The sequence below is a fragment of the Anopheles maculipalpis genome, chromosome 3RL, assembly GCF_943734695.1.
Source record: "Anopheles maculipalpis chromosome 3RL, idAnoMacuDA_375_x, whole genome shotgun sequence".
NCBI classification, from domain to species: domain Eukaryota; kingdom Metazoa; phylum Arthropoda; class Insecta; order Diptera; family Culicidae; genus Anopheles; species Anopheles maculipalpis.
In genome coordinates, this window is record NC_064872.1 from 53,059,643 (window position 1) to 53,084,752 (window position 25,110).

A 25,110-nucleotide genomic window follows, 5' to 3' on the forward strand; every position below is an offset into this window, starting at 1 on the left:
AGGAGTCCGCTTTCGCATAAGAGGGAATCAATCGGGCTGGTGACAAGTGCACCAGTGGCATAGCGGATGGCTGTGTGGTAAATAGGTGCTACTCTCTTGTCGAAGGTTGCTCGTTCGCGTGAAATAATCTCAATGCGGTTTTGTGTTGTAAGCGAGCGATCAGTCATTAGCAAAAGAATAACGAGTAGTTAACGAGCAAAAGCACACTAAAACGCTGACAAATGTTTACATAAATACAATTGTAAAATAAACTGCCTCACAGTTGAGGCGCCACGCGACTTGAGGAATCCTCGGAATCTTGGGGACATAAAAATATTTTCTTTTTTAGAAATATTTTCTTTGTGGCTTAATGATCTTCCCTAAGGTCACGCAGAATCTCATCGAATCTCCTACTAGAATTGCCGAAACCACGCATTTGAATAGCTAGTCTCTCATTACGGTGGAACGGTCCGGATGGGATTTGAATACTGGTCCTTCCGTTTGAAGACATATTTATTAAATCCAACATGAAAGATCTTCACAATGACACATTATGTAACATCCTGTATCTTGTATTAGAACGATCAAAGCAAAATAAATTTAAAAAATTATAACGTTCAGTCGGATTGCATCAATAGCTCACTCCGCAATCCGGAAACCCTGTAATGAGGTGTTCGGAAAAGATTTTGTCCTGCCACAATAAAGCTGATTTTAATTAAGAAACTTTTCCTAAGGTCGTCTGACTTGCACAATAATTTTGTCGAACGATAATCAGACACGAACGTCCAGTGCCGGAGAATGTGTGCACAAGAATTTCCATAAATCTATCGTCGCATATTGGCAGATGACCGTTCATGGAGGGGAAGACACGCGTTTGCCAGATTCTTCGGGAGGAAGTTTTTAATAAGCTTTCACAAACAAATCCATGCTCTGACACCGGAGAGACGCGAGCACATGCACGCCACGTTACCCACGTGGTAATCGATAAAGTTTTACCGGTGCTCGTGACCTGCGTGTGTTCAGGGAACCGTGGATGCTTTGCGACACCGTTTAGCCCTCGCTAGGAGATGTGTGGTGTGAGAGTTGCTAATTTGTTTTCAGCATAAATCAATTGTGAAGAAGTTGTGCCCGAGGACACCAAGAACTTGCAGAAGAATTGGTGGATGATTTTTGCTGAAAGGTCGTTTGTACTTAAGGCAAAACAATGTTTTCCGTAGACATCTGTAGAATCTTTTTGATAATGTAGATTCGTTTTATGTTTATGAATTACTGAAAACAGTAAACTTTTTCAGAAAAGTTTCGTATCCACATCCCCACCGAGTACATAAAGCGTTAGGCTTGATAGGTTTTTTGTTGAAAACAAATCTACGGTCCAATAACTGCCCAAATTTACGTTAAATTACTTTCGATGGAGGGTCAAATAAAACACACACCCCACCTGTGATCGTTGAACCTACCCTCTTATTACAGTGACGAGCCACAAGGGTCACGCGAAGGTGTGTTGTGGTGCGAAAACAGCCAAACCGCGCACAAGCACATCGTCAGGCACGCGGCATTGAGTCTCATTTAGATGTGGCGCTTGTTGTGCTGCGTGAATAGATGGGGCGAGGGGGGGGGGGGGGCTGCGTATGACGTGAATGGGAGACTATTAGGATGGAAGTCGCCACCTGCTTGCGCCACCTCGTGTGATGTCCACTGAGAGTGCGTCTCGGGACTGAAGCGTAATGAGCGTAACTCATCATTTGATGTGGATTGCGTTTCTGCGACGGCTGTAGGGCGTCTCGCAGGGTTGGGAAGAACATAAGGAGGTGGTGGAGAAGGTTGGAAAATAATCGTTTACATTGTGCATACACAAACACACGCATACAATTGTTGGCATTCTGGGGAGCTGTGTGTATGTGTGTGTTTAAGGGTAGTTTGTTGTTTTCGTCTCGAAGCTCGATCGTAGCTTCCACCTACACGCACGCAGAAAATCCGCTCGCAAACGCAACAGTTTCGAGCGGGGTGGGCTTTTGGTCCGAAAGTTCCATTGTTCACGGCCTCTGCCAAAAGATGCAACAAACACGTAAATTGTTCTTTACGCTCTTTACCTCTTTCCCATGGAGACCCATCTCCACTGCTGGGGTAAAGTACACGCGCAATTGGTTCATGTGAGTATGGGAATAATTGATTGTGGAGAACTTTTTTTTTTGTAGTTTCCCCAGCTAACCTAAACATTTCAGGCCGAGGTTGCTGCAAGAGTATGAAAGTTTTAAGATGTGAAAAATGCATCAATTGAGAACTTGAATTGAAGAATTGAGAATTGAGGATTGAGAATCTACTTGCGGCTCTTCTGGAAATAACACTGAGATTGTTCTGAGGATTAATGAGGGTTTCTGATGACTTAATTCTTAAGACTTATGTCCTATCGATTTCTTTCATTTTCCACCAATCTTTGTGTTTAACTTCTTCTTCTTGGCCTGTTCAGGACTGAGCACGTCATGTCGACATGGCCAGGTCTCCAATTAGTTTCCAGGAAACTCGGTCTAGGGCTGCAGTCCTACATCCACGGCTGCATCCGATCTCCGACAGGTTTGACAGCACTTGATCCAGCCAACGAGCTCGCTGTGCTCCTCTACGCCTCGTGCCGAACGGCTGATGGTGGGGCATGAGTTCGGCATCTTCATCACGTGCCCCAGCCAACGTATCTTTCCGGCTTTGACTACCGTCAGGATATCAGCACCGCCAAACAGCTCAGATAGCTCGTGGTTCATTCTCCTTCGCCACACGCCCTGCCCGCTCACATCGCCAAAGATAGTCCTTAGCACCCGCCGTTCGAAAATGGCGAGTGCATTGGCGTCCTCCGTCAGCGTAGTCCAAGACTCGTACCCTTAGAGGACTTCCGGACGTATGGTGCGGTAAATCGTGTATTTCGTGTGTTGTTGGAGTCTTCTGGATCGCAGGAGCTTGTAGAGTACGTAGTAGGCACGATTCCCCTGAACAATGCGCCTTCGGATTTCGCTGCTTACGTTGTTGTCCGAAGTTACGATCGTACCAAGGTAGCAGAACTCCTCTACCACCTCGAGATCGTCGCCGTCAACTGATACTATGCTTCCGAATTCCGGGCTCTATCACGGTCAGAGGTTCCAACCTGACAAATCAGGTATTTTATCTTCGTCGCATTGATGCTCAATTCCATTCTATTGGCATCGCGTTCCAGTCGGGTGTACCCCTCGTACATCGCTGCAGGTGTTCGTCAGGTGATGTCGATGTCATCGGCAAAGCGAAGGAATTGGAGAGATCGGGTGGAAATCGTGCTCCGGATGTTGAAGCCCGCGCTTCGCATGACACCCTCCAGAGCGATGTTGAACAACAAAACAGGAGAGTCCGTCTCCTTGCCTCAGACCCCGGTGAGATTCGAACAATTCCGATAGCATGCTCGAAACTCTCACCTTGCACTGCACCCCGTCCATAGTCCTTTAGCAGCCGTACCAGCTTCCCAGGGAACTCGTACTGCTGCATGGTGTTCCATAGTTCGGTCCGATCTATGGTATCGTAGGCCGCCTTGAAGTCAATGAACAGGTAGTGCGTAGGGATCTGATGCTCCCGGCATTTTTGGAGGATCTGCCGTAGAGTGAAGATTTGGTCGGTTGTCGATTTGCCTCCAATAAATCCAGCTTGATAGCTTCCGATGAAATCTGTAGCAAGGGGCTCCAGTCTGCAGAAGAATATTCGGGACAGGATCTTATAGGCAGCATTCAGGACTGTGATGGCCCGGAAGTAAGCACAGTCCATCCTGTCGCCCTTTTTGTTCACCGTGTGTATGGCACCCAGTTTCCATTCGTCCGGTAGTTCTTCCTGATCCCAAATCTTAACAATCAGCCGATGCATGATGGCGGAAAACCTCTCCGGACTCACCTTGCACAGTTCGGCCACCAGCCCATCGCTGCCAGCTGATTTGTTGCATTTCAGCTGTTTGATGGCACTGATGACTTCGTCCAGAGATGGTGGGGGTACCTCGTCATCGTCATGCTGGCTGTCGTAGTTCTGCACTCCTCTGCTTCCTGCGCCTAGTTCTTTGTGTTTAAAGAACCACTTAGTGTAGTGCAGTTTCAGCCAAGATAAGCTTATACGTACCGTTAGATAAGCTTTCTGCTTCTATCATTTGATTCACTGCGAGTTGTGATTGTCTGTCGTAGTGTTTCCATTTTCCAAATTGTTCCCAAAACCACACAGAGATTCCACACCCCGGATGGAGTGTTATTAAATATGGAGCGACAATGGATTGTGTGAATTCGTTCGGTAAACATACATATCAGCATCAGCTTGAGGCAAATCGGGTCGCCAACGAAAGGGGAAGTGTTTCTGCAGAAGGGAAAGCAGTGGAATATGCATGGTTGGGTCGACCTCATTGACACTTGCCGTCGGGCGCGACACTCTTCGTCCTTGCCGGTTTCTTCCCAACGTTAAGCGTTTCCTTTCTCGTGTTGTGTGGTACAATTCTGCTCGGACGTACGTAGCTGCAAATGATGCTAATGATTTCTCTCCCTTTTCGTGCGGCGGCTCTCCTCGTCATCTTAGTCACCGCTTTCCGTAGAATGACACCAGTAGAGGGAATCACGGTAAACGACAGCGGTGCACTGTGCACGGTGAAATCGTCTAATCATCCACCTCGGGATAACCTGTTTCTGGCTCCAGCTCATTGCCAGATCGGTCACACCTCAGACAAGGTCAACTGGTTGATGGAATGGCGAGGTTGGCGCGGCAAAGTAGGATGCATTCCGTTTCGCGACGAATGTTGACGATTATCAACCGATGACGATCATCTTCCGCTTCAGGTGCGGCAGTTCGCATTCCCGCATTCGTGCCAACTGCATTCGGCTGCAAGTTGCAATAGAAAAACCAATCGCGCTTCCAGTGTAGCGTGTCGGAGCGTTTCCGGCTGATCGTACCTACATGGCTATAACATCATTTGCCCTTCTGACCACTCCCCCCCTCCGTTGGCAGCCACCGACTCCGCTTCGTTCATCGTTACCAACTACGATAAGATGGCGCATTGGTCCGACTGTAAATATGGACCCGGGTGTTGGTGTCATGTTTCCGGGGGAGCTGTTTCCGAATCGGAAACATCACTGCCAGGCAGCAGCGTGCTCGAGAGGTTAAACTGATTGTGTTTATCGATTGGTCCTAATCTCACCTGCTGCTCGGATGCGATGTGATGTGAGTGAGGGTGGCACCACCCTCACTCACGTAAGATTGAGATCACAGTGTCACTGGGCTAATGATCGGCTTTTCACTTCCAATCGAGTCCAGCGCTTCTTTCATTCGAGCTGACCTCAAGTCCATTTCTCCGCCTTATTTCTAGTGTCCATTTCGAAAAAAAAAACTCTCACCTCTCACCGCCCACTCAGTGACGGAAGGTAGAGTAATTGCGAGCCAACTTATCGTTGCAAATTTGGTCGAATGAACCTGTCGAATGGTGATTTCAGCGCGCCACCATCAACAACCACCGCCGCCACCACCATCAGCATGTAAATCTTTCAGTTTTGCTTTCGTTTTACCTTCGGATATGCTTCCGGTGGTGATGATAGCCGATGATGGTGGTGCTAGCTCACCTTCGAGGCGTGTGCGTGATTTTGTGATTTTTACTGACATGCAGTCCATATTTCGCTTTATGGCCTATTGTTCCACACGGTCCTACGTGGCTACAAATAGAACTGAAGCGTGCCGCGTGCAATCGGTCACGATTGTGGGGCAGTTCATGGCACATGTTTCCAGTTTGAAATACGGTTTCACCTAGCTCGGTCTAGCTTTGTCACCAGAAACATGTTCTGATTGATTCGGATATGGATGGTTGGGGTTTAATTACTCAGAATGTTTATAGTAAAACAACAGGTTGATTTAACTAATGTATCATGTTAAGGGTTATTAAGTAGTACCAACAATTCTTCCGAGATCTTCAACGTATACACATTTTTTTTATTGATAAAGGACGTCCAGGCCGTATTGCTAACGTATACACATTTAAGTTGTAAAGAAAACTACGAAGCTAATAACCTGAAATACTTGGTGAAGGCTTATGGAGGCTTTAGTCCATAAAGTAAACGACAGTGCTCAGGGTTTCCGATGAAAGTGTTTGTGGGTTAGTAATTATGGTGTCCTTCATGATAAAATAGGAGTAGTATTAATAAAGCTGTACATTAAATTCATTACAGTATTAACTAAGTATGATCCTTTACAGGGTTCCGATGCACGCAATGGAATTGCTTAGGGGAATATTCCAAATGGAGAATGGAATTAATTATTACGAGCTCGTTGTGGAAATTTACAATCATGTAATGGAATTTTGCATTCATTGAGAAGAAATTTGCCACACGACTATAGAATTTTGCAATGAGCGATGGGTAAAGAAGCTGTGATTAAAGCAACTTTTTCAATTATATTTTACGTTAAACCCGTTCAATCGTGAATAATACGGCGTACTGATGACAACGAATTATTGGATGGCATTTTTCATTTTGCTTTTTTAGCATGAGAGCTCCAAACGCTCGGCAAAAAATCCACAGCTGGTTACAAATTGCCACAGTTGAGTTGCAAATTTCCCCTAACTGAATGCAATGTTTCACTACATCGTTGCAAAGTTCTCAAAGAAACTGGCAATATTCCATTTGAAATAATCGAACAATTCTACTGAGCGATCTTAAAGTTCCATTATACGGATCGAAACCCTGTAATATTCTTAAACTACCATTTGAGTAACAGCGAAAAGCATTCAGAAAATGTGAAGAATAAAATTTGAAATAAGTTGTAATCAAACCATTCTTAACTATTATAGTAAGAGTGTGTATACATATAGTCATCAGTGGAAATTTTGTTTTTGCTAGGAATCAGTAAAGAACTAACTGGGCAAAAGACAAAAACAAAACAGACAGAAAATGCCCTATTATTCTAGTTTATCTGCATAATCACCACATGGGATGTTGACAATTACGGCACAAACCGTCATACTTACAATAAATTAAAACAAATGAGTAAAGAACGACTAGAAACTTTATATATTCCTGTTGTTCAACTGTCAGCAAGCAGGGAAAGCAGTATTTTTTATTGAGCACCAATAATTCGTCTAAAAGATACTCTAATCGACTCCGGCGCCAGTCTTCACACGGCAGGACCAAATCCCATGCGGACCGTACCTCCGTATGAGGACTGACTATCCAACTACGTGATACCAGCAAGTCTCGCAAGCCAATCTATAGCCAGCATGAGCTAATAGGTCGCTAAGCCCAGAAGAAAACAAGCAGAATGAGTAAAGAACAATCAGAGACTTTATACAGAGTTTCTAAGTAGAACTAGACAAATGCGAGGCATTTCTAGACAACGCTCAAGATGAACTGGACAACCGTCGCCCTTTTCTCGACAGTGGTCAAGTTGAACTGGACATACGCTAGGTTGAAGTGGGCAATCGTCATATGCAGATCATATTTGAAATGGTTAGTGAAACGGTTTAAAGCGTTTCGAAAACGCTTAGCAATTTTTTCAATCAAAAAATAGCTGCTGAAATACACATATTTGCTAATTTCCAATTTTAAATAATTCCCCAACGTGCGTATATTTTCACACCAAATATATTTACGATCCGAATACATGGTTTTGTTTAAAAATGTGAAGTAAAAATAAATTATTTGTATTTCTGTTCATAATCACTGAATCGAGTTCTTGTAGCTGTTGTCATGGATATTTTACAGAATCCAAACTATAAAATTAGACGTACAAAAATTAATTTACATTTGTTTTACCACTTTCAAACATGCTCAAAGAACAAACTATATTAATGTTATTATTGAATGCATGTTATACATGTGTATTTACAAAAAAATTGTATTTCAACGGTTACTTTCCAAATATTTACCAAGCGTTTCCGAAACGCTACCAACTGTTTCACCAACCATTTCTAATATGACTGTCCAGTTCTACTTGACGATTGCCCACTTCTACCTAGCGTTTGTCCAGTTCAACTAGACCACTGTCGAGAAAGGGCGACGGTTGTCCAGTTCATCTTGAGCGTTGTCTAGAAATGCCTCGCACTTGTCTAGTTCTACTCAGAAACCCTGTAATTCCTGCAGTTGAACTATCATCGAGCATAGTAATAATTTTAATTGACCAAAAACATTTGACTGAAAAGATACTTAAATGATATTTCTAGATAATTTTAAGCTAAGGTTTCAAAAAAAATGTAGATCGGTGGATGTCTAGCAAACCTCACTCAGCAATGGAATTTTTAAGCCCACAGTACGCCCGTTTTACTTTGTTCATGACCAGTCACGCGTTCTTCAGTTACTACAAGCAAATATGCGACATTGTATGGTTAGCTATACACATTCTATAAATGTTAGTACGAATGTCACGTTTTACTCATTACTGGCATCGATTCTGGAGACTCATGCCACTTGTCCATCATTATGTCACATGTATTTCTATTCCATTGTACCAATCGTAACGTTTGATGTGTTTTTCTGTGATGTACTGTTGAGATTGTTCAATGAAACATTATCTGACAAATATGAAACTATGCCCCAACGCAGCAGTTGTTAAATATAACTGAAATAAAACCAAAATATTGATTACGAGTTACCCAAACGAATGCATTTTCGATTCCGTATTTTGCTTTTTACAGCTTCTATCGATACGTTTCGAAAAAGCTTCCGGTGTGATGAGTGTTATGTTACGATATTTGTGTACACACATTCAACATGCGCTTATTTGATGTATGTTTTTTTTTTCATCTCTGTTTTTCTTTGCAGTTTTCATCCTCAACTGTGGTCTGTTGCTGGGATATACCCTTTATGGATGCAAAAATGCCGCACCAATTCCTATATGCCTGTGTCTCGTCCGAACGAAAAGAACTTCCGCGTCCGGTTTCGCGAAACACAAACAACAGAAGACGGAAAAACTAAACACGGCTATGAAGACATCTCAAAATAACGCCCACCGTTGCAAAATCTTCTTGCTTTGCCAACAATTAAGTGCATCTTCAACGTTATTGTTTACCAGCTATACCCGCCCGGCCCGCGCGTGTTCATTGATCGCGCACCACCCACTTCAAGATGCTGGCGGGGGAGCGCCGACGATGGTGTGAAGCCCGTTTTCCTTTAGCAAAAGCATCCGTAATCCCGACGTAATTGAGTTATCCGAGCTTGCGCATTGCTTCGTCACGATCGTGCTATTGTGTGTATATGTATGTGTGTTTTGGGTTGAAGAAGGAAGGGAACAACTTAAGGGTTATGACATCAGCTGCGGGTCGATTGTGTTTTATGTTCACACGTGATATTTTTGGAGGGCATAATTGAGACTAGGGTGGAGAGTAGAAGACGACTAGGTGTAAGAAAGAATTGAAACATACCGGCAAGCGTATGCAGATTAAGCCTAAATTGGTCACAAATAGTTTTACCAATGAAAAGAATCAAATGTTTCGGAATTGCGGTTATTTACCAACTTTATATACACTTTGCTTTAATTTTACACGTAGTAGAGTACAATGTCGTAGATATTACTTTTGTCTGATTTTTCCTGTTTTGCTTCAATTTTATGTAACGCCATCTGCGATCACAGGGCACAAAAGAAAAGTTCTTATTTTATCTTAGCCAAAATATTGCTGTGGGAGAATAAAAGTTTACTGCACTAGTACACGTGGGCTGTATTCAAAGCTCCACTACTCCCTGTCTCCCCCATGGACCAGCTTAAAGCATGAGAAAAAAGCGATTTTTTCCATTGCTGTCATGCGACATACTCAGAGAGGGTTTTCCCGCACCTTTTTTCGAGGTACGTTTTTATAGTGAGCATTTATAGACGTTGAATTAATCATGCAATGGGTTGTGAACGGAGCTGACCGGGTTGGGCTGTCCCTTTCTTACGGTGCTGCATCATTCCACCTTTCAACCAGCGCCGTTCTGGACCTTATGTATGTGTTTTTGCTGTGGAGCTATTGTTTAGAGAACACCTCCGTCGCCCCCTCCCGGTGTATGCAGACAAAGGCGTCAACGTATTTCCTCAAAACATCCCCGCACAGTTTCTTTTTTGGATACTCACTAAACGTAAAACGTAAAAAAAAAAGACAGCAGCACAAGAAAAACACCGGCATCTCCTATGTGGGACTTCTGTTCGTTTTGCTGTCAACGAAACACCTCCAAACTATTGCAAAACTGCCACCAACACACGCCATACCTAGCCAGCCAGCATATTGCGACAACCGACCATTTTCCCAGCGGTTCCATAATTCCTCTCCGATTTTTCCAGGAATGGTTGATGTTTTTGCGAAAACAACATGGTGGTGATGTGCTCTGCCCCACAGTTTTGTTGTGATCGGCCCACAGTGCCGATAAAGTGTAAGCGAAAGTGAACCAACAACTAATCCGAAACATAAAAAAAGCAAGTGAGAACAAATCCGGAAAGATCTTTCAAATTTTGTGCTAATTTTGAAAAAGTTTCGCAAAGATCCGAGTCGGGGCTTAGTGTGGTACGAAGTTTAAATTAAATCCCCAAAGTGTATGTGTTGATGTGTATGTGCTTTCCCATCATCAAGGCGACCTTGCTAACCACAGTGCGCGTCGATCGAATTCTATCACCTCCGCCAAAGTTCTCGGGCACCTTTCACCAGTGACAACATGAAATGGAAAAATAAGGAGCCAAAACAGTCGGTAAGTGGTGTTGGTTACCCTGACCATTGGATGAAATTACGCAAGACAGCAACTGAAATGTTATGCAAACCCTCCCGACGGTGCAATGAATTCCGTTGGATATAAAAATTCTAGCGAAAAATGCACCATATCGATTGAAGTTGGCTATCATAGTGTTCGTTTCGGTTTTCGCCTCTTTGTGGGAGGGTTTGTCGATACATTTTACGAGCTGTTGACATGAAAAATGCTGACATTCACCTTGACGCGAAGGTCATTTCCATGTTTTTGGAGAGTGGGGCATGCGAAATCAATTGGCACCTAATGGCACAACTATGGCACGTTTTGTACGGTGGTACACTTGCGGAAACATTGCTTTGCAATTAAAACATCTTGTCAAATTAAATTGGGGGTTATTGGTACAGAATGTAAGTGCATTTTGTTAACATGGTTCGTACTGTCCTGTGATAGCCATTATCTTACGTGCAATTTTGTGATAACAATGCGTCTTTCTAATTGACAATTTTATACGCAAATTGTAAAGGAAAGTAAGAGTTTTATGGAGACTTTTGTGGTATATTTTAAATGGCTTGTTTGGTTAGGAGGGCGAACAGTGACTGACAAAACTATAAGACCATAATATTCATCTTATCTTAAGTAGCAGCGTCGGTCTTCACAAGACCGTTTATTATATCCCATCCGAACAGTCTTCACTTACGTCGAGCTGACTATCCAGCTACGGATAAAATCAAATAATTAAGCGATTATGGTAGACCAATGGTTTAAGTCCATATTACATCGTGATAGATATTAGGAATTGGCACGTCAAAGCGTGTTTGAAGGAAGTTACCGTGGCTCGAAAAAATAAAATGGTCCAGCAAAAGAAGTAGTTCTGTCAAGAACGAGAATTCGGCTCTCAAAGTTTATAATCGAAGGTAAACATAAAACAAGTTATTATTTTCACACGGCAGCTAAGTTGTGCAGATTTAATAATCGATTAAGCTTTATTGAACGCTTCTTTTTAAAATATGAAGAGGTGTTTCATAGAAAATTATGTATTTTTTTCCAAGCATGATACTTGATATCTGCCACACGGAATCTTCTTTGAAATGAAAAGAATGACAGAAAAATTCCGGAATCATTGCTGTTAGTGCAAGAAAATGAGTAAACAAAATAACTATCACCGAGCATGCCCGGTATAAGGCAAAGTATTGTTCGCTGTTTCGGTCATCATCATACTTAATAATACAATCAAATAATCAAAGTAACTAGTATAATTACATACTCGTGTTTAAGTTAAAATGTATACAGGAGAAGGATATGTTCAAGAGAGATCGTAAGGTAAATTTTGTTGTTTGACGTATTTTTTCTATATTGTCACAAGAGTGGCAAACAGTGAATCGCACTATTGATCTAACAATAATCCTTTTTTTTTTCTTCTTCAAGATACTTTACAAAAACACAAACAAATTAAACATCTGCACCAAAACCTCACTGCTGCGTTGCTGCAGAATTCGGTTGTCTTATTATATTGTCCATCACTGTTTGTTTTATGAATACAGCCATATCACAGGTTTGATCGTTTTAAACCAAAAAAATAGAATTAGAAGCTCTACAGTCTTTCTAATCTATACTTCACCCATCTTTAACTAAATGACGTTTGATGCATAAAAGATGATCCTCTCAGTGTGATGTTTTCAAATTTCTTGTAAGTTGCCTGTAAACACGATCACGCGCACACCCCGCCACCATTGCTTGCTCAGCTGACTTATTGACTAACAATGGCTACTAAACAACCTTCTCGCATGCGAACCGAGCCCATCGTTCACCGCTCGAGTGGCTATTCCAATCCCGCTTCCAGGGGCGTTGGGTGGTGAGGCTTATCACTCACTTTAGCATGGCGTCCGTAGTTGCATCGAGTGATGTTTTGAGCTTCATTAAGCAGCCGTTTCCGAAATGGCTTCTTTTTCGCTTTCTATCGGAAAGACTTGCCTCATCGGCACACATCGATTGGAGCAGTGAGTGATGTTTTCATGTGGATTACGTTACGTTGTAAACTTTGTGGGAAAAAAGTCAAACAAACAGTACTGCACCTCAGCCCGGATGCCAACCGAATGTTGTTAAAGTGAATATTTTGTACTGAACAGTAAAAAAAAGGCCGATTTGCAAGACGTGTCGATGAAAACAATCATGCCAACATCGTTTACCAAAGCTCTGAGGATCGTTTTCATGTTTTTGATAAGAGCGTTTGAATTTGATTTGATTGCTCTGAGGACCCTTTGCTGTGCCGTGAGTGAGAGTGGAAGTTTTGAGTGCATCGCCTTCAAGGAATTGGTATGTTTTTTAAAAGGTGCACAACCAGCATATATGACCGAACGCGGCCGCGGCATCGCACCATCTCGCCCTCGTGTTGTCGAGCATGATTTGTACACGCTGATTACACGTGCACGGTCCATTAAAAGAACATTTTCCAGTCTGGCTCACTCGACCGGATTAGGGATTGAGGGCTTTGTGGGGTGACGCCTTGCACCACGCGCGCAATATCCAATAAATTCCAGTAAATTGAAACCCACACACACACACACAACGGACATGAGCATCGAACATCGAAAAGTGAAAATTCCTCCCGGCAAATGGTTGTGTTACGGTTCATCCAACATGATGTTGTACTCGCGCGAGCACTTGTTCCGATTAATGGGGGGGGGGGGGGGGGGGAATCGCACGTCAACATCACCTCAGGTGACTGTCCTTCGGCGGACAATCGATTCGGCTGTGTGGCTTGGCTTTGGTGTGGAATGTGGAAACCGGATGATTAAGCTCTTGGTCGTTCCCGACGCACTTTCGCCACTTCCCCATTGTTGGCGGCCACTCATGGGCGTGCTTTGCGTAAAATCTACCTTGTGGTTCCTTTCCGGAAGCGACACAGAAGACATCCTACTTACTGGCACGAGAAATGCGAACGATTTGTATTTCTTTTTTCGTTCTTCCGTTGCTGCTAAATGTATTTAAGTTTTTGTCCTTCAATGTGTACCACGTGATATTGATTCAGTGTTTCACTTTTCCGCATTTAACCCTGGGTTGGTTGGTGTCTTGAGGCAATCGAACGAGAACAACATACGTAGACCACACACACGGAAACCCTGCTTGTGCAAGAAGAGGCCTAGCTATAGGTAACATAACAGTTACTTTTTACCCCAAACCCTTAAGTAGACCTTTTTTTTGTTTTATTCGGATCGATGCCTGTTCCTTTCGATGTTCCTTTGGTTCGTGCCAAGCGTGTGTTTGGCTAACGCGAAGCACGAACCGGGAAACGCTCGTTTTACCGGCACCGGCCGTAGCATGTGAGCTCATTGGGGACGAAAGTGAGTTTCCTTTATGGTAACTGCTTGTTTGTGGCTTATACTAAATGAAACTAGTTGCATAATCGCGCACAACAACGAATGTGCAACGTTTGGTGCCTGGAAAGATTTATTTTCCACACAGTTGTCTAAAATACACCAATTTTATGTTGCGTCTTTTGCTTTGGAATACAAACAATTCAAGCTACTTTTCGATCGCAGAAGGAACCTTTCAGAATGCAATTCCATTCTACTTTGTCAGCAATTAAAATTCAATTTCCTTGCATGATGTGAATCCTTCTCAACGACTTCCTACCTTTGCACCCGGTGCAGAACGTGTTACCCGATGCATTGATCGTTTTTCATCGGGCCACATGCTCTCGCATCATAACCGAATCCTTAAAAGGTAGCTGCAGGAGAAGCTTCTTGCCCCTAGAGTTGCCCCATTTGCCAGCTCACGTTGCCACTTTGGAAGAAAAGTTTTACCAAACCATCCGTTCGGAGGGTTTAGCATTCACAGCAGGTAATCACCGAACGGGGAAAGGATCTGTGGCCCGGAAAATGATAGTGTTTTCCAACTGGGGCACACTTCCTTATGCATTTAGGTTTGCAGGGAAACAGAAACTTCGATAGCAGCGAGATGTTTTATCCACCTCCTCCTGGATAGCTGACTAGAGATGGGGGGCGAATAGGAAAAAGCATCCGTGCACGTACTCGGTGTCTGGGACAAGGAAAATGCTACCGCTCTGCCACAAAACTGGGGAAGTAGGATAAAACTCGTGTTAGCTTCTGATTTTCGCAAATGAATATTCAGAGCAGCCTTATACTACCCTATCCTATTACGCGGGGTGTTAGTAGGGTGCAGTTGCCCTTCTTCTGCAGCAAGTTTTCTTCCGCCTGGACGATTCGCACGTGATCGATTTGCTGCATTCCGCACTCTCCCTTTGCGGCTGGGTTCAGCGCTGCAAGGTGAATCGCGCTGCTCTTAATCTAATATGTGCCGACAAGGCTAAAATACACGCATGAGAAATCGCCCGCTAACTTGTAACGCCCTCGCTGTTAGCTGGCTTGGGGAGAAATGATCGTTTTGCATTAATAACCCTACGAATGAATGTTTTGCTGAACGAAGAAGCTTGTTAATTGATCGACGCATCTGACAATTAAGGACACTCTTACACTGCTGTTCAGCAGGCGTAACACCTTTCAATGATCATCGTGGGTTTGATTGATTGAGGATGCGGATCATGTTACCAGTAAGCAAGTGTAGCTCGATTTGCGTGTGGAATGCTAATTGTCTGCATGTAGCTATTTTGTGTGTTATTATTATTATGTTTAGTATTTTTTTAGATTCTCAAATTCCTGATTTCTAGCATCAGAGTCGGCGTATCGTATCCAAGAATTTATCTTTAGATTTAGCTGTTTGAGCCTTGGTCCTTGTGGCAATCGCTTCAAATAACTTACTTGCTTACTTATCAGGCGCTACAATAGGTTTGCGGTCTTAGCCTGCCGCAGCAGAATCCGGAACCGCTCACGGTCCCGCGCCGTCGTCCGCCAATCCGTTATCCCGGTTGATGGCGGATGATTCCACGCCATCCTCTCACCTCAATGAGGGCGTACCACGCCCCCTCTGTCCGTGTGGACGGCCTAAAAGCACTTTCTGAGCTTGGTCGTCCGGTGCCATGCGTATAACATGGAGAACCCATCGTAGCCTGGCGAGCCTAACTCGCTGGTGAGGTCGTCATACAGTTCGTACAGCTCGTCGTTGTAGCGGTTCCTCCATTGCCCTTCCACACATGCGAAAGGACACTGTTTGTTTTGTTTTGTGCTGTTTTGGACAGGGTCCATGTCTCAGAGGCGTATGTGAGTACTGGGACTATAAAGGTACGATACAGTCGTAGTTTTGACCGGAGATAGGTGAAGTTTTGGACCACTTCAAGTTTGTGGTCCCCTACCCATACATCACCCCCACATAGATCCGAATTTCTTTCTTTGCCTCGTTCATCTGCAACCCGAGGTTTTCTGCCGCCTGCACGATCCTTTGGTAGGCCTTTGCTACCTGGGAGAGCCGCAGCCGCAATGATGTCTATATCATCAGCGTGTGCCATCTTCTGGGTTGACTTATAGACGATGCTTCCCGAAGTCTCCACCTCCGAGTCACGGATGGCCCTCGCTAGTGCCAAGTTGAATAGGATACAGGCAAGCTCATCTCCCTGACGCAGGCCTTTGGTGGTAGCAAAGGACCCTGAGAGTTTTCCATCCAACTTCACCTGGCATGAGACGATGGTCTAACAAGCCTGATCAGTTTGGTCGGGATTCCAAAAGAGCTCATGGCCTCATAGAGATTTACCCTGGCTGTGCTATCATATGCGGCATTGAAATCTATTAAGAGGTGTTACGTGTTCAACTGCTGTTCAGCCATCTTCTCCAAGATTTGTCGTATGGTGAAGATCTGGTCAGTGGTAGATTTTCCTAACGTGACTTCAAATAATGAGGTTAAGGGTAAGAATCAAAACTCTGCCAACATTTATTGTCACCTGTGCGAGAATAGTTGGAAATGTGCGATGGTCATTGCTAAGGTTTTAGCTAGCTGTTGAAGAACCGGCTGAGAAGAGGTTTAGTAAATATTTGGTGAATTCTCCTTAGTTGCAGGATATCTGAAAAAAATATGGATAGTTATAGTCTTCTTCTTCGGCTATGGCTCACTAAACAAAGTTGGATGCTGGACGTTGGATATTTGGATAGTTAGTCCTCAATACGGGTCCATATGTGTCCTCATGTGTCCACATATGGTCCAGATGTGATTTGATCCTCAATTCTACGGCGAGGAGATCGGCGCTGCAGCCACCTGCTCTGAATGGAACAATTCATATAAAGGATTCTAATACACCAAAATCATCATCCAAAGCTAATACCGTTTTTTATATACGTCAATACGCACCACTTCCTATTATTATTCCCAGCAATTATCGAGCAAAAAAGTGTTAAATATGTTTCCCTTACTTTCTGTTTATTCACAGATCTCTAGTGTTACGTCGATGTCATTCTTATCAGACGAAAACCTCACCTTTCACCGTTTCTCCGATGGAACCATCTCGTTCACATCTGAGCGTAAAAAATCGATGCAAAACGTACTAGACGGTGGAGGAGGCGGTGCACCCATGATGACCATGATCAACGGTTCCAACCCAAAACAGACTGTTCCAGCTTCGGCGGCCATCGGAGCCGGCGATAACCACCGCACCATGAACGGCGCAGGAGGACAAACTCACACTATCGAGCGGACGCGAAAACACTCCTACACACAGGCAACGACGGGATCGTCCCCGATCTGGACGACAAATGCATCCTTCAACAACTACACCACCAACACCATCACCAACAGCAACCGACGGCATGCAGGCCGCCCGCATAGCATTGCACCCGGTGGCGAAGCTACCGATGGCGAAGGCGGTGGCTCCACAACGACAGCCGGCATTCCGACGCTGGGCGATCTGCGCTACCTATCCTCGCCCTCGACGAATCCGAACAACTCGAGCGTGATTCAGAACGGGTCTACCGTGAAGCTCATCTCTACCAAAGTCAGCGCCAACACCGTTGCACCAAGCGATGATCAGTCAAACAAGCAGGTACGTGTCCGTGTTTGTCTCCTTTCTGCTACCACCACCCAGTAGAAGCTTCTGCGTTACAATCGTTACTGCACTACGATACACTCGGATTGATTCGCTACACGTGTCGGTCAGCAATTTTTGCCCGTTGTCGTTTTGGGCCAAACAATTCCAACGGTTCCTGAACACCGTGTGATGGATGCGATACGCTATCCGAACCGTTTCTGCACAAGAAGTGACACAGTGAATATGCGTTCGGCACCCTCGGCAGCATCGGTTACACTGTGTGTCGCAGTTCCGCTGCGGCTCGCCGGTGGTCATTCGTTCTTTCGTGTTGCTTCTTTCGTACGGTTAGCGTAACACCATTGGGAAGGCGCCGAGTTCCGTTAGAGTGGCGAATCTGGTGGTCCAACCGGGTGGACCATCTTTTATTCATAGAACTTTTTTTCGCCGACAGCAGCGGGCACAACCCTGAAGCGACGGCGAGCGTTTCGGGCGATTGCATGGCAGGAGGACTGGGTGAAATATTAATGCCACAGAACGACCCAAAGGCGCTGGTCGTAATCTTGAGGAGGTGCTTTCATTTGGTTGCTTTACGATCGGTGTTGTTTCGGGTAAATTTTCGTACGTCGTTTTACATTAGAACATGGAACGGGTTACACATTTCGGCCGGGCAGATTCGATTGCTTGCGAGGGGTTTTGAGCCATTGCAATAACGGTCGTCACATCGGTTGATTATTTCACCGTAATTGTTGGAGGAGGAGTTGTTCATGATTCAGAACATAGAAACAACGTTCTAAAGTTTTACAGCCCGAATAACGTAATCGTGGCACACCGTTATATCCGTTCGTCTCAGGGGAAGCAATTCTCATTGCCAAAGCACTCGTCTTTTTATGGCATAATACAACATTTTATTCATAGGAATATTTCAGTCTTCTCGTTAGTCTGTTATAGAACTAGAAGCGGATAAATCCTTGCTTATTTTTAAATATTTTGGTTACAGTATTTATGTACACTATGTAGAAGTATGTATGTTGCATCAGGCTGACGTTAAAGGAGGAACCCCTAATCGAGAGTTGAAGCAATTCTGACTTGCAAGCATGTATGCTGATTAGTGTCTCTTCAAACATTTTCACATGTCGCATGTTTTGACGGGATTGTACTCTACACTAAGGACCTCTAACTCCAATGTTTACTTATCGTATAAGTTTGCGGAGACGTCGAGCCACTCAAATGATTTTCGACGAGGTTACACTACACTACAGTCATTCTGTAAGAAACTTCTTATGCATTGATTTAAATAAATACGCTCAACACTTCCAATTATAGACTTCCGATGCATTGCAGCGCATCAAACCTTGATGCGAAAAGAGTAGAATACTTTACTCTTAACTAGCTCATGAAAACCATTTCACAAGCATTCATAACCGATGACTTGTGTGAAGATTTATTTAATGTTGTGTTACTACAGTGTTTTAACACTAGAACCGCCAATGGGACATTTTTGTCCCATCGCACTCGAAAAAGATCTGTTTTTGATTTGATTTTTTTTTTACTTTTACTTATTTTTAACGATCTTTCGAATGCGCCTATTCAAAATTGCGTATCCCATATGGTATACTTAAAAAAAAATTATTTCTAACCTAAAACCGCCGTATGGGACATATTTGTCGCCATAGGCAAAATATGTTGTGATGGCTGTGCTGTGAATAAGTGTCAGATGTACATCTGCAAGTCTGTACGCCTTTTCGTGACAATGCATGTCATTACGAATAGAACAATAAAAGAGCACAAATTTTTTCGGTATCATCAATCGGCTAGTCTATATAAGCACCATTTTTTTTAGGAAAATCAAAACCTGAAACTGTGTCTTTACACTACTCGATCAAGTACGGAGTGGATGTAGTTGACCAAATGTGTAGAAAGTACTACGTGAAAAGTGCTAGTAGAGAGTGACCTGTTTCTTCATATTTTAATATTCTGGAATTGGCGGGAATCAATGCTTGGGCCTTGTACAAAAAACTAACAATAGAAAAGATATCTAGACGCAATTTTTTGTTTTAAGCTAGGCGAAGAACTTGCCAAAGAGTACGCTGAAAATAATAGCGTCAACGCTAACTTGCCTGTGTCAGGTGCTGGAGGTTCTCGTCAGCGCAGCCTGATGCCAAGAACCCGAAAGATGTGTTATAGATGATTGAAATAATTATTCTAGGTGTTCCTTTTGCCTTCGATCAAAGGTTTGTCCTCTTCTTTTGATCCTTTAGAGCTGTACTGACATCGATTTTTTGTAATGTTTCTAAAAGGAGTCACAGATGCTCGCGTAGACCCAAACAGCTTAAAACAAAAGATTTGTTTTACTATCGTAAAAATCCTACTTATCACTTGATTCTTTAAATAATTTATAGCTCTAAGCTTAGATTTACTATCGTTCAATCCTACAAGGAGGAATTATAAGCGTTTATCACTAAATGTCCTATAATGTTATATTAGTGTAAAGAAAACTGGCCTTAATATCCACTTTTCAGATATCCAGGATGGGCAGTTGATATGATCAAACGACTACCTTAATTTGATTTTATTATCAAATTGAGTTGCTAACAAAGCTTTACTATACGTAATTATGATCTTTATGAATTATTTTACCACAAGAAACCTTTAGGTAATAATAAACATGTAGAAATATGTGTACATAACGTATGGGGCAAAATTGTCCCATATAGCGGTTCTAGTAAGGATGAAAAGCCCGGTCAAACATTTCAGCTGCTCAGAACATTTTTTTTAAACAGTAGAATCAGAACCTTCGGATTGTGGTAAAACCGAGCACAACAAAGCACATCAAATAACGCCAACACCGCCTTGGTTCTACAAAATAAAACGTGTCCAACTGTGCGGTCGAGTGTGCCTTCAGTTGATAAGCAGAACCTGCTGCCATCCTATCGGCGATGCGTGCCCAGTGGCATAATACCGTGCGCGAGGAGCAGCAGGAGAGCCATAAATTCATAGAAAGCTTCTTTTTTTTTTTGCCCTCCACTAAGCTCTCTCACCATACTTCACGTGCGTCGTAGAACGCAATAACTTACGGAGGATCGGCAAACCAAACACCGAACATGTCCGCCATCGAATGTCGAGTTTCATCATGACGGAGATGGAAAGGATGACGCTTTTCTATTTCATCAACGTGTCCGGAATTGCCTTTGCACCACCCACCCCACCCACTGAAGAGTGAGATATTAGTGCACACGGTATTGGTTTTTGCGGTTTTTTTTATTGTACGACGGAATCAATCAAGGTTGATTGGGACGGGTTTTGTACTTGCCTGGCACTATCATGTTGCACGCTCTGATTTGTGTGTTGCATAAATTTGCCACATTACGGACGCCACATAAGGCCTCGAAAGGCTACACTAATGAGAGTTTATTGTTGAACGTTTATTTGGTGATTAGTGTACTGAAGAATTGGGTTTAAATTTGTCGATTAATTTTTTTGTTGGAAAAATATTGTTTTCAAATTTAAAAATCTTTTTAAATATTTATAAATCTGCTTGATTTGAATTAGCTCACTGACCATCAGCAGAGGCTTATTGTGTAACGTTCGCATTACTCACATGGGAATTAAAGCTTAACCCAACCGTATGGCAACGTGTCCAATCGTAGGTGTCAATTTACAGTATCAGTAATTTTCTGCCTCATAAACTCCACTTCAAAACTAAACCCCCCCAGACGATAACGGGGGAAAGGGGGACAAAAGAGCACTCGCTCGCTTATATGCGGTCAATAAAATCTGCACCAGAAAAACGGACGCCTCAACGGCAGCAGCACCAGCAGCATCACCATTGAGCACAGAAAGCGAGAGTAAGTGTGCAATGAGGCGACTGTGGGAGAGTTTTTGTACGGATGGTACGGATGATGAATGACGGGAAGGTGGTCCAGGGAGGGCGCGCCATGGCACGCTGTGGTGCACAGAGAAAAACCCATTCATTCGTCCAACCACACGCACCGTGTCTATTTGTAGGCCCCGTTTCGTGATAATTTTCATATCTGCCCACTTTCCTCACCGGTTCCCAGCATAATGCGCTCTCGTTCATGCGTCTGTTCATTTGTAAGAGTGCTGATTTGCGGCCAGAAGAAAACTTAACTCATCACCGATTCTAGGGCAGGTGGTCGGCATTACTTTGTTTTTCCTACGCTTTTTTTTTTGTTGGTGGCGTGAAATAAAGCACAGTATTTGATGACTTGTACGTTCACCTTCCTAACCTTACCGTTGTGCCCACCTGACCAATTGGTCATGGGTAGGAACGTGGTAGCACCAAGCGTTAGACACAACTATTTGGAGGACTATTGTGGACCCAACGGAAGGGCGGCCCTACACAAACACCTTGCACAGTTAATCTTCCAAATGTAAACATCGCATCATTAAAGATATCCGCTGGCTGCGTGGTGGCAGACCGCCACTCTCATTGCCCTTCGCTTTACTTAGTGGGCGGTATCGCATTGAATTACTGCGCGCTCATCCAAGACAAATGGAGAAAAAGGCAAAAGGTGGTAGAGAAATTGCTCCGGCGCCAATTGTCGAGATCTCGAGCTTGGTTTCGATTTTAAATGCACCTCTTGACCTATTCTCTCCGGTCCGGTCTGTAAAAAGCCTCACTTTTGGTAATGATATGATCGATGCACATTTCAAATTCCCGAGCCAAAGGCACAGATGTAGGCTCTTTGCCGTTGATGTTCATTTTCAGTGTGAGAAATCCACATTCCACAACTAAACATTGCATGCTTTATGCGTGTTTGGGTGGTTTTACGTAGCAAACATACTTTCACTGGTTCAAAGCGAGATAAAAACAAAACAAAAACAAACGAATTGCAACGATTGCTGGTGGCTTCCCTTTGCTAGACCATCACTTAACAAAGAAAGAATTTGTTTCGCATTCCTCGCAAGGCGCACACACCGAACGCATCGAACTATGGCGACGTTCTTCGCGATAGAGACAATAGAGATGCCCGTTGCCGGTGCTCGTTATCTTTGGAAAAGAATTACAAACAAGATAAATAAAACCTCGAGTTTCATTGCTCGATAGTTCCATCGAACGCAGCCGCTGGTATGCGTTTGTGTACAAGATCATGTGCAACAGGTTATTTCGCTTGCGACGTAGTGAAAATGGTTAAAATATCTTTCAATAGTTTAGCTTTACAGAACCGTATTGGTTGTGAGGACGATAAACCAAACAAACAAGTGATTCATTTTGCATTTTTTTATCTTGCCATTTGCCTCATTAATGTGTAGTTTCTCGAATATAGAGCTATTTAAAACATTATTATCGCTGTGTACCTCTTCAATATACAAGAGTTGACGTACAAGGGCTCACTTAAACAAGATCATTCAATGTCATAAATGCAAGAATTTAACCATCAAACATGTGAGGACTCCTGTCGATATCTACCGTTGCTGTTTATTTTACTTATATTTACTCGTTTTATTGCATTTTTATTCATCAATCACGACCTGGCCGTATTGCTACGATAAGCAGTTTACTATCAACAAATCGAACATTACTCACTTGCACAAATTCTCCCGTGGATGACTCTAGAATCTGCACCACATAGATCATTTTATACCTGGATAACAAGAATAGAACTTCCACTAGATGCACTGGTGCACGATCACCCTTCATGACACCGCCATAGGTCGAGTAACTTCCGTGAAAGACTTCGGAGTGTGGCTAGACGAGACCCTCACTTTTAACGTACATGTTGATCATGTTGTGGCCAAGTCCAACAAAAAGCTCTGGGTCTGATTGTTGGACTGTCCTCAGAACTTTGAGATCCCTTATGCCTGAAGGCTTTGTTCTGTTGCTGGGTCCGATCCACCTTGGACTACGCCGCCGTTGTCTGGTCTCCCCCGGGCTCGACGGCAATGGCCAGGCAGGCTGGAGAAGGTGCAGCGAAAATTCACCCGAGTAGCTGTTGGTCGCTTCCTTGCAGGTTATCAACTGACCCCTCCATCCTATCCTGTACGCTGTCGGCTTCTTGGGCTGGACTCTATAGAAGCCCGACACTCTCACCTCCGATCATGCTTTATTGCAAGTCTCCTCTCCAATGATCTGGATGTTCCTTCTCTTCTGTCAATCATCCCTCGAGCGCGAGAGCGCTATCGGCCTTCAAGAACGCGTACCACCTGCTCGACTCCAATGTCTTTGTGTCCCATTTTCGTTCTCGTCTACGTGACTCCACTTCCTTGCATCCTCGTTAGTGTCGTGTGCAATTTTTTCAACTCCCCTATCATCCTCCTCACCATCCTTAGTTCCTAAGACAATTTTTGTGTAGCCCACGAGGCAGACAAAATATCAACCTAAAATAAATAAAATAAAGTAAATAAAATAAATCACCCCCAGGCTTATTTTAGACTGGAGGCTGGAGATCCCATATTGGTTGTGAGCTTGAACATTCCTATAAGAAGAGATTTATATTATGAAAATTACCTGTTAAAATCCTTTTAACCAGTTCTAAAAGTCTAGTCAAAATATTCATTTTATTCTCCACATTGTGTAGAGTGTTAATTCGCACTAAATGCTGTCAGGCAACTTAAAAGTATACATAAAAAAGATATATTTTAATAAACTGTCATTTGACAGCCCTGTGTCCTAGCGATCCTCTCAACTATCCTTTTTTTAGAATAATTTTTCGTTCCTTTTTTAGCAAAGCTTTTTAGCTGTTTGGTTTCAAAAGAGTCAAAAGAGGTCAAAAGAGTCAAAAGAGGTCAAAAGAGTCAAGGAACTGGAATGAAAGATTTGCTCGTACTGTGATTTTTATACTTAAACAAAAAAAAATTATATGTGTCTCTAGTGCAGCAGTGACTAACAGATTTTTTTTATCACAAGGAACATTATCCATTTCAAGACGGGAAGAAACTGATTATTTATGCTCAGCAAAACGTTTAATTTTACGATAATCATGACCAAGCTCTCATCTGATTGCCGTAAGACGAAATAATCGAGCAATATTTAAGCCTTCGAGTAATCGTGAATAGTTTATTTGTCATCACCGTCCTAAGTTTGTCTATTTAATCAAGGCAAAGCAATCGTTCTATATTGAAATGCACATTAAAAGTAGCTTTTTAAGGGACCCGAATTGATATTGAAAACCACAAAGTCTTTCTTTTCGATTTGTTCCATGCTCAGGCTCGTAACTCATCCACACTACCACACACATTACTAACCCGTCATTAGCCCTATCACCCGACAATGTGTCGATTGTATCACATCTCAACAGCGAACACATTTGTTCCCCCAAAGCTAACAGCTAAACAAAACGCATGTACCGTAAAATCGGAAGTTTTGTTTTTTTCTTAATGTTTGGCAAGTGTTTTTTTTGGTTGTGTCTATTGCCTGTTGCGTACTCAAATGTACGTCATGCAGCATTTCACTACCAGAAATAGCTTTTGTGTGTGAGGGTTTCTTCACATCCTCCGAGTGGGTGAGAAAATTTGGATGCATACTCCTCCTTGCATCGCGTGCATTGATTACAGCCACAGAGTGCCATTAGT

The 25,110-nt window shown here is 43.2% G+C and overlaps 2 protein-coding genes across 2 annotated transcripts in view; one reads left to right on the forward strand and one right to left on the reverse strand.

Moving 5' to 3' along the window:
- LOC126561389 (tectonin beta-propeller repeat-containing protein) overlaps window positions 1-25,110 on the reverse strand; it is a 445,867-nt gene that overhangs the window by 382,439 nt on the left and 38,318 nt on the right. The window lies entirely within an intron of this gene.
- Window positions 10,597-25,110, forward strand: part of LOC126561516 (sodium- and chloride-dependent neutral and basic amino acid transporter B(0+)) — a 40,178-nt gene continuing 25,664 nt past the window's right edge. The window contains exons 1-2 of the mRNA XM_050217713.1: window positions 10,597-10,652; window positions 16,984-17,592. Coding sequence (XP_050073670.1) covers window positions 10,620-10,652; window positions 16,984-17,592 — 642 coding nt within the window. The 5' untranslated portion in view covers window positions 10,597-10,619. The remainder of the gene's footprint in view (window positions 10,653-16,983; window positions 17,593-25,110) is intronic.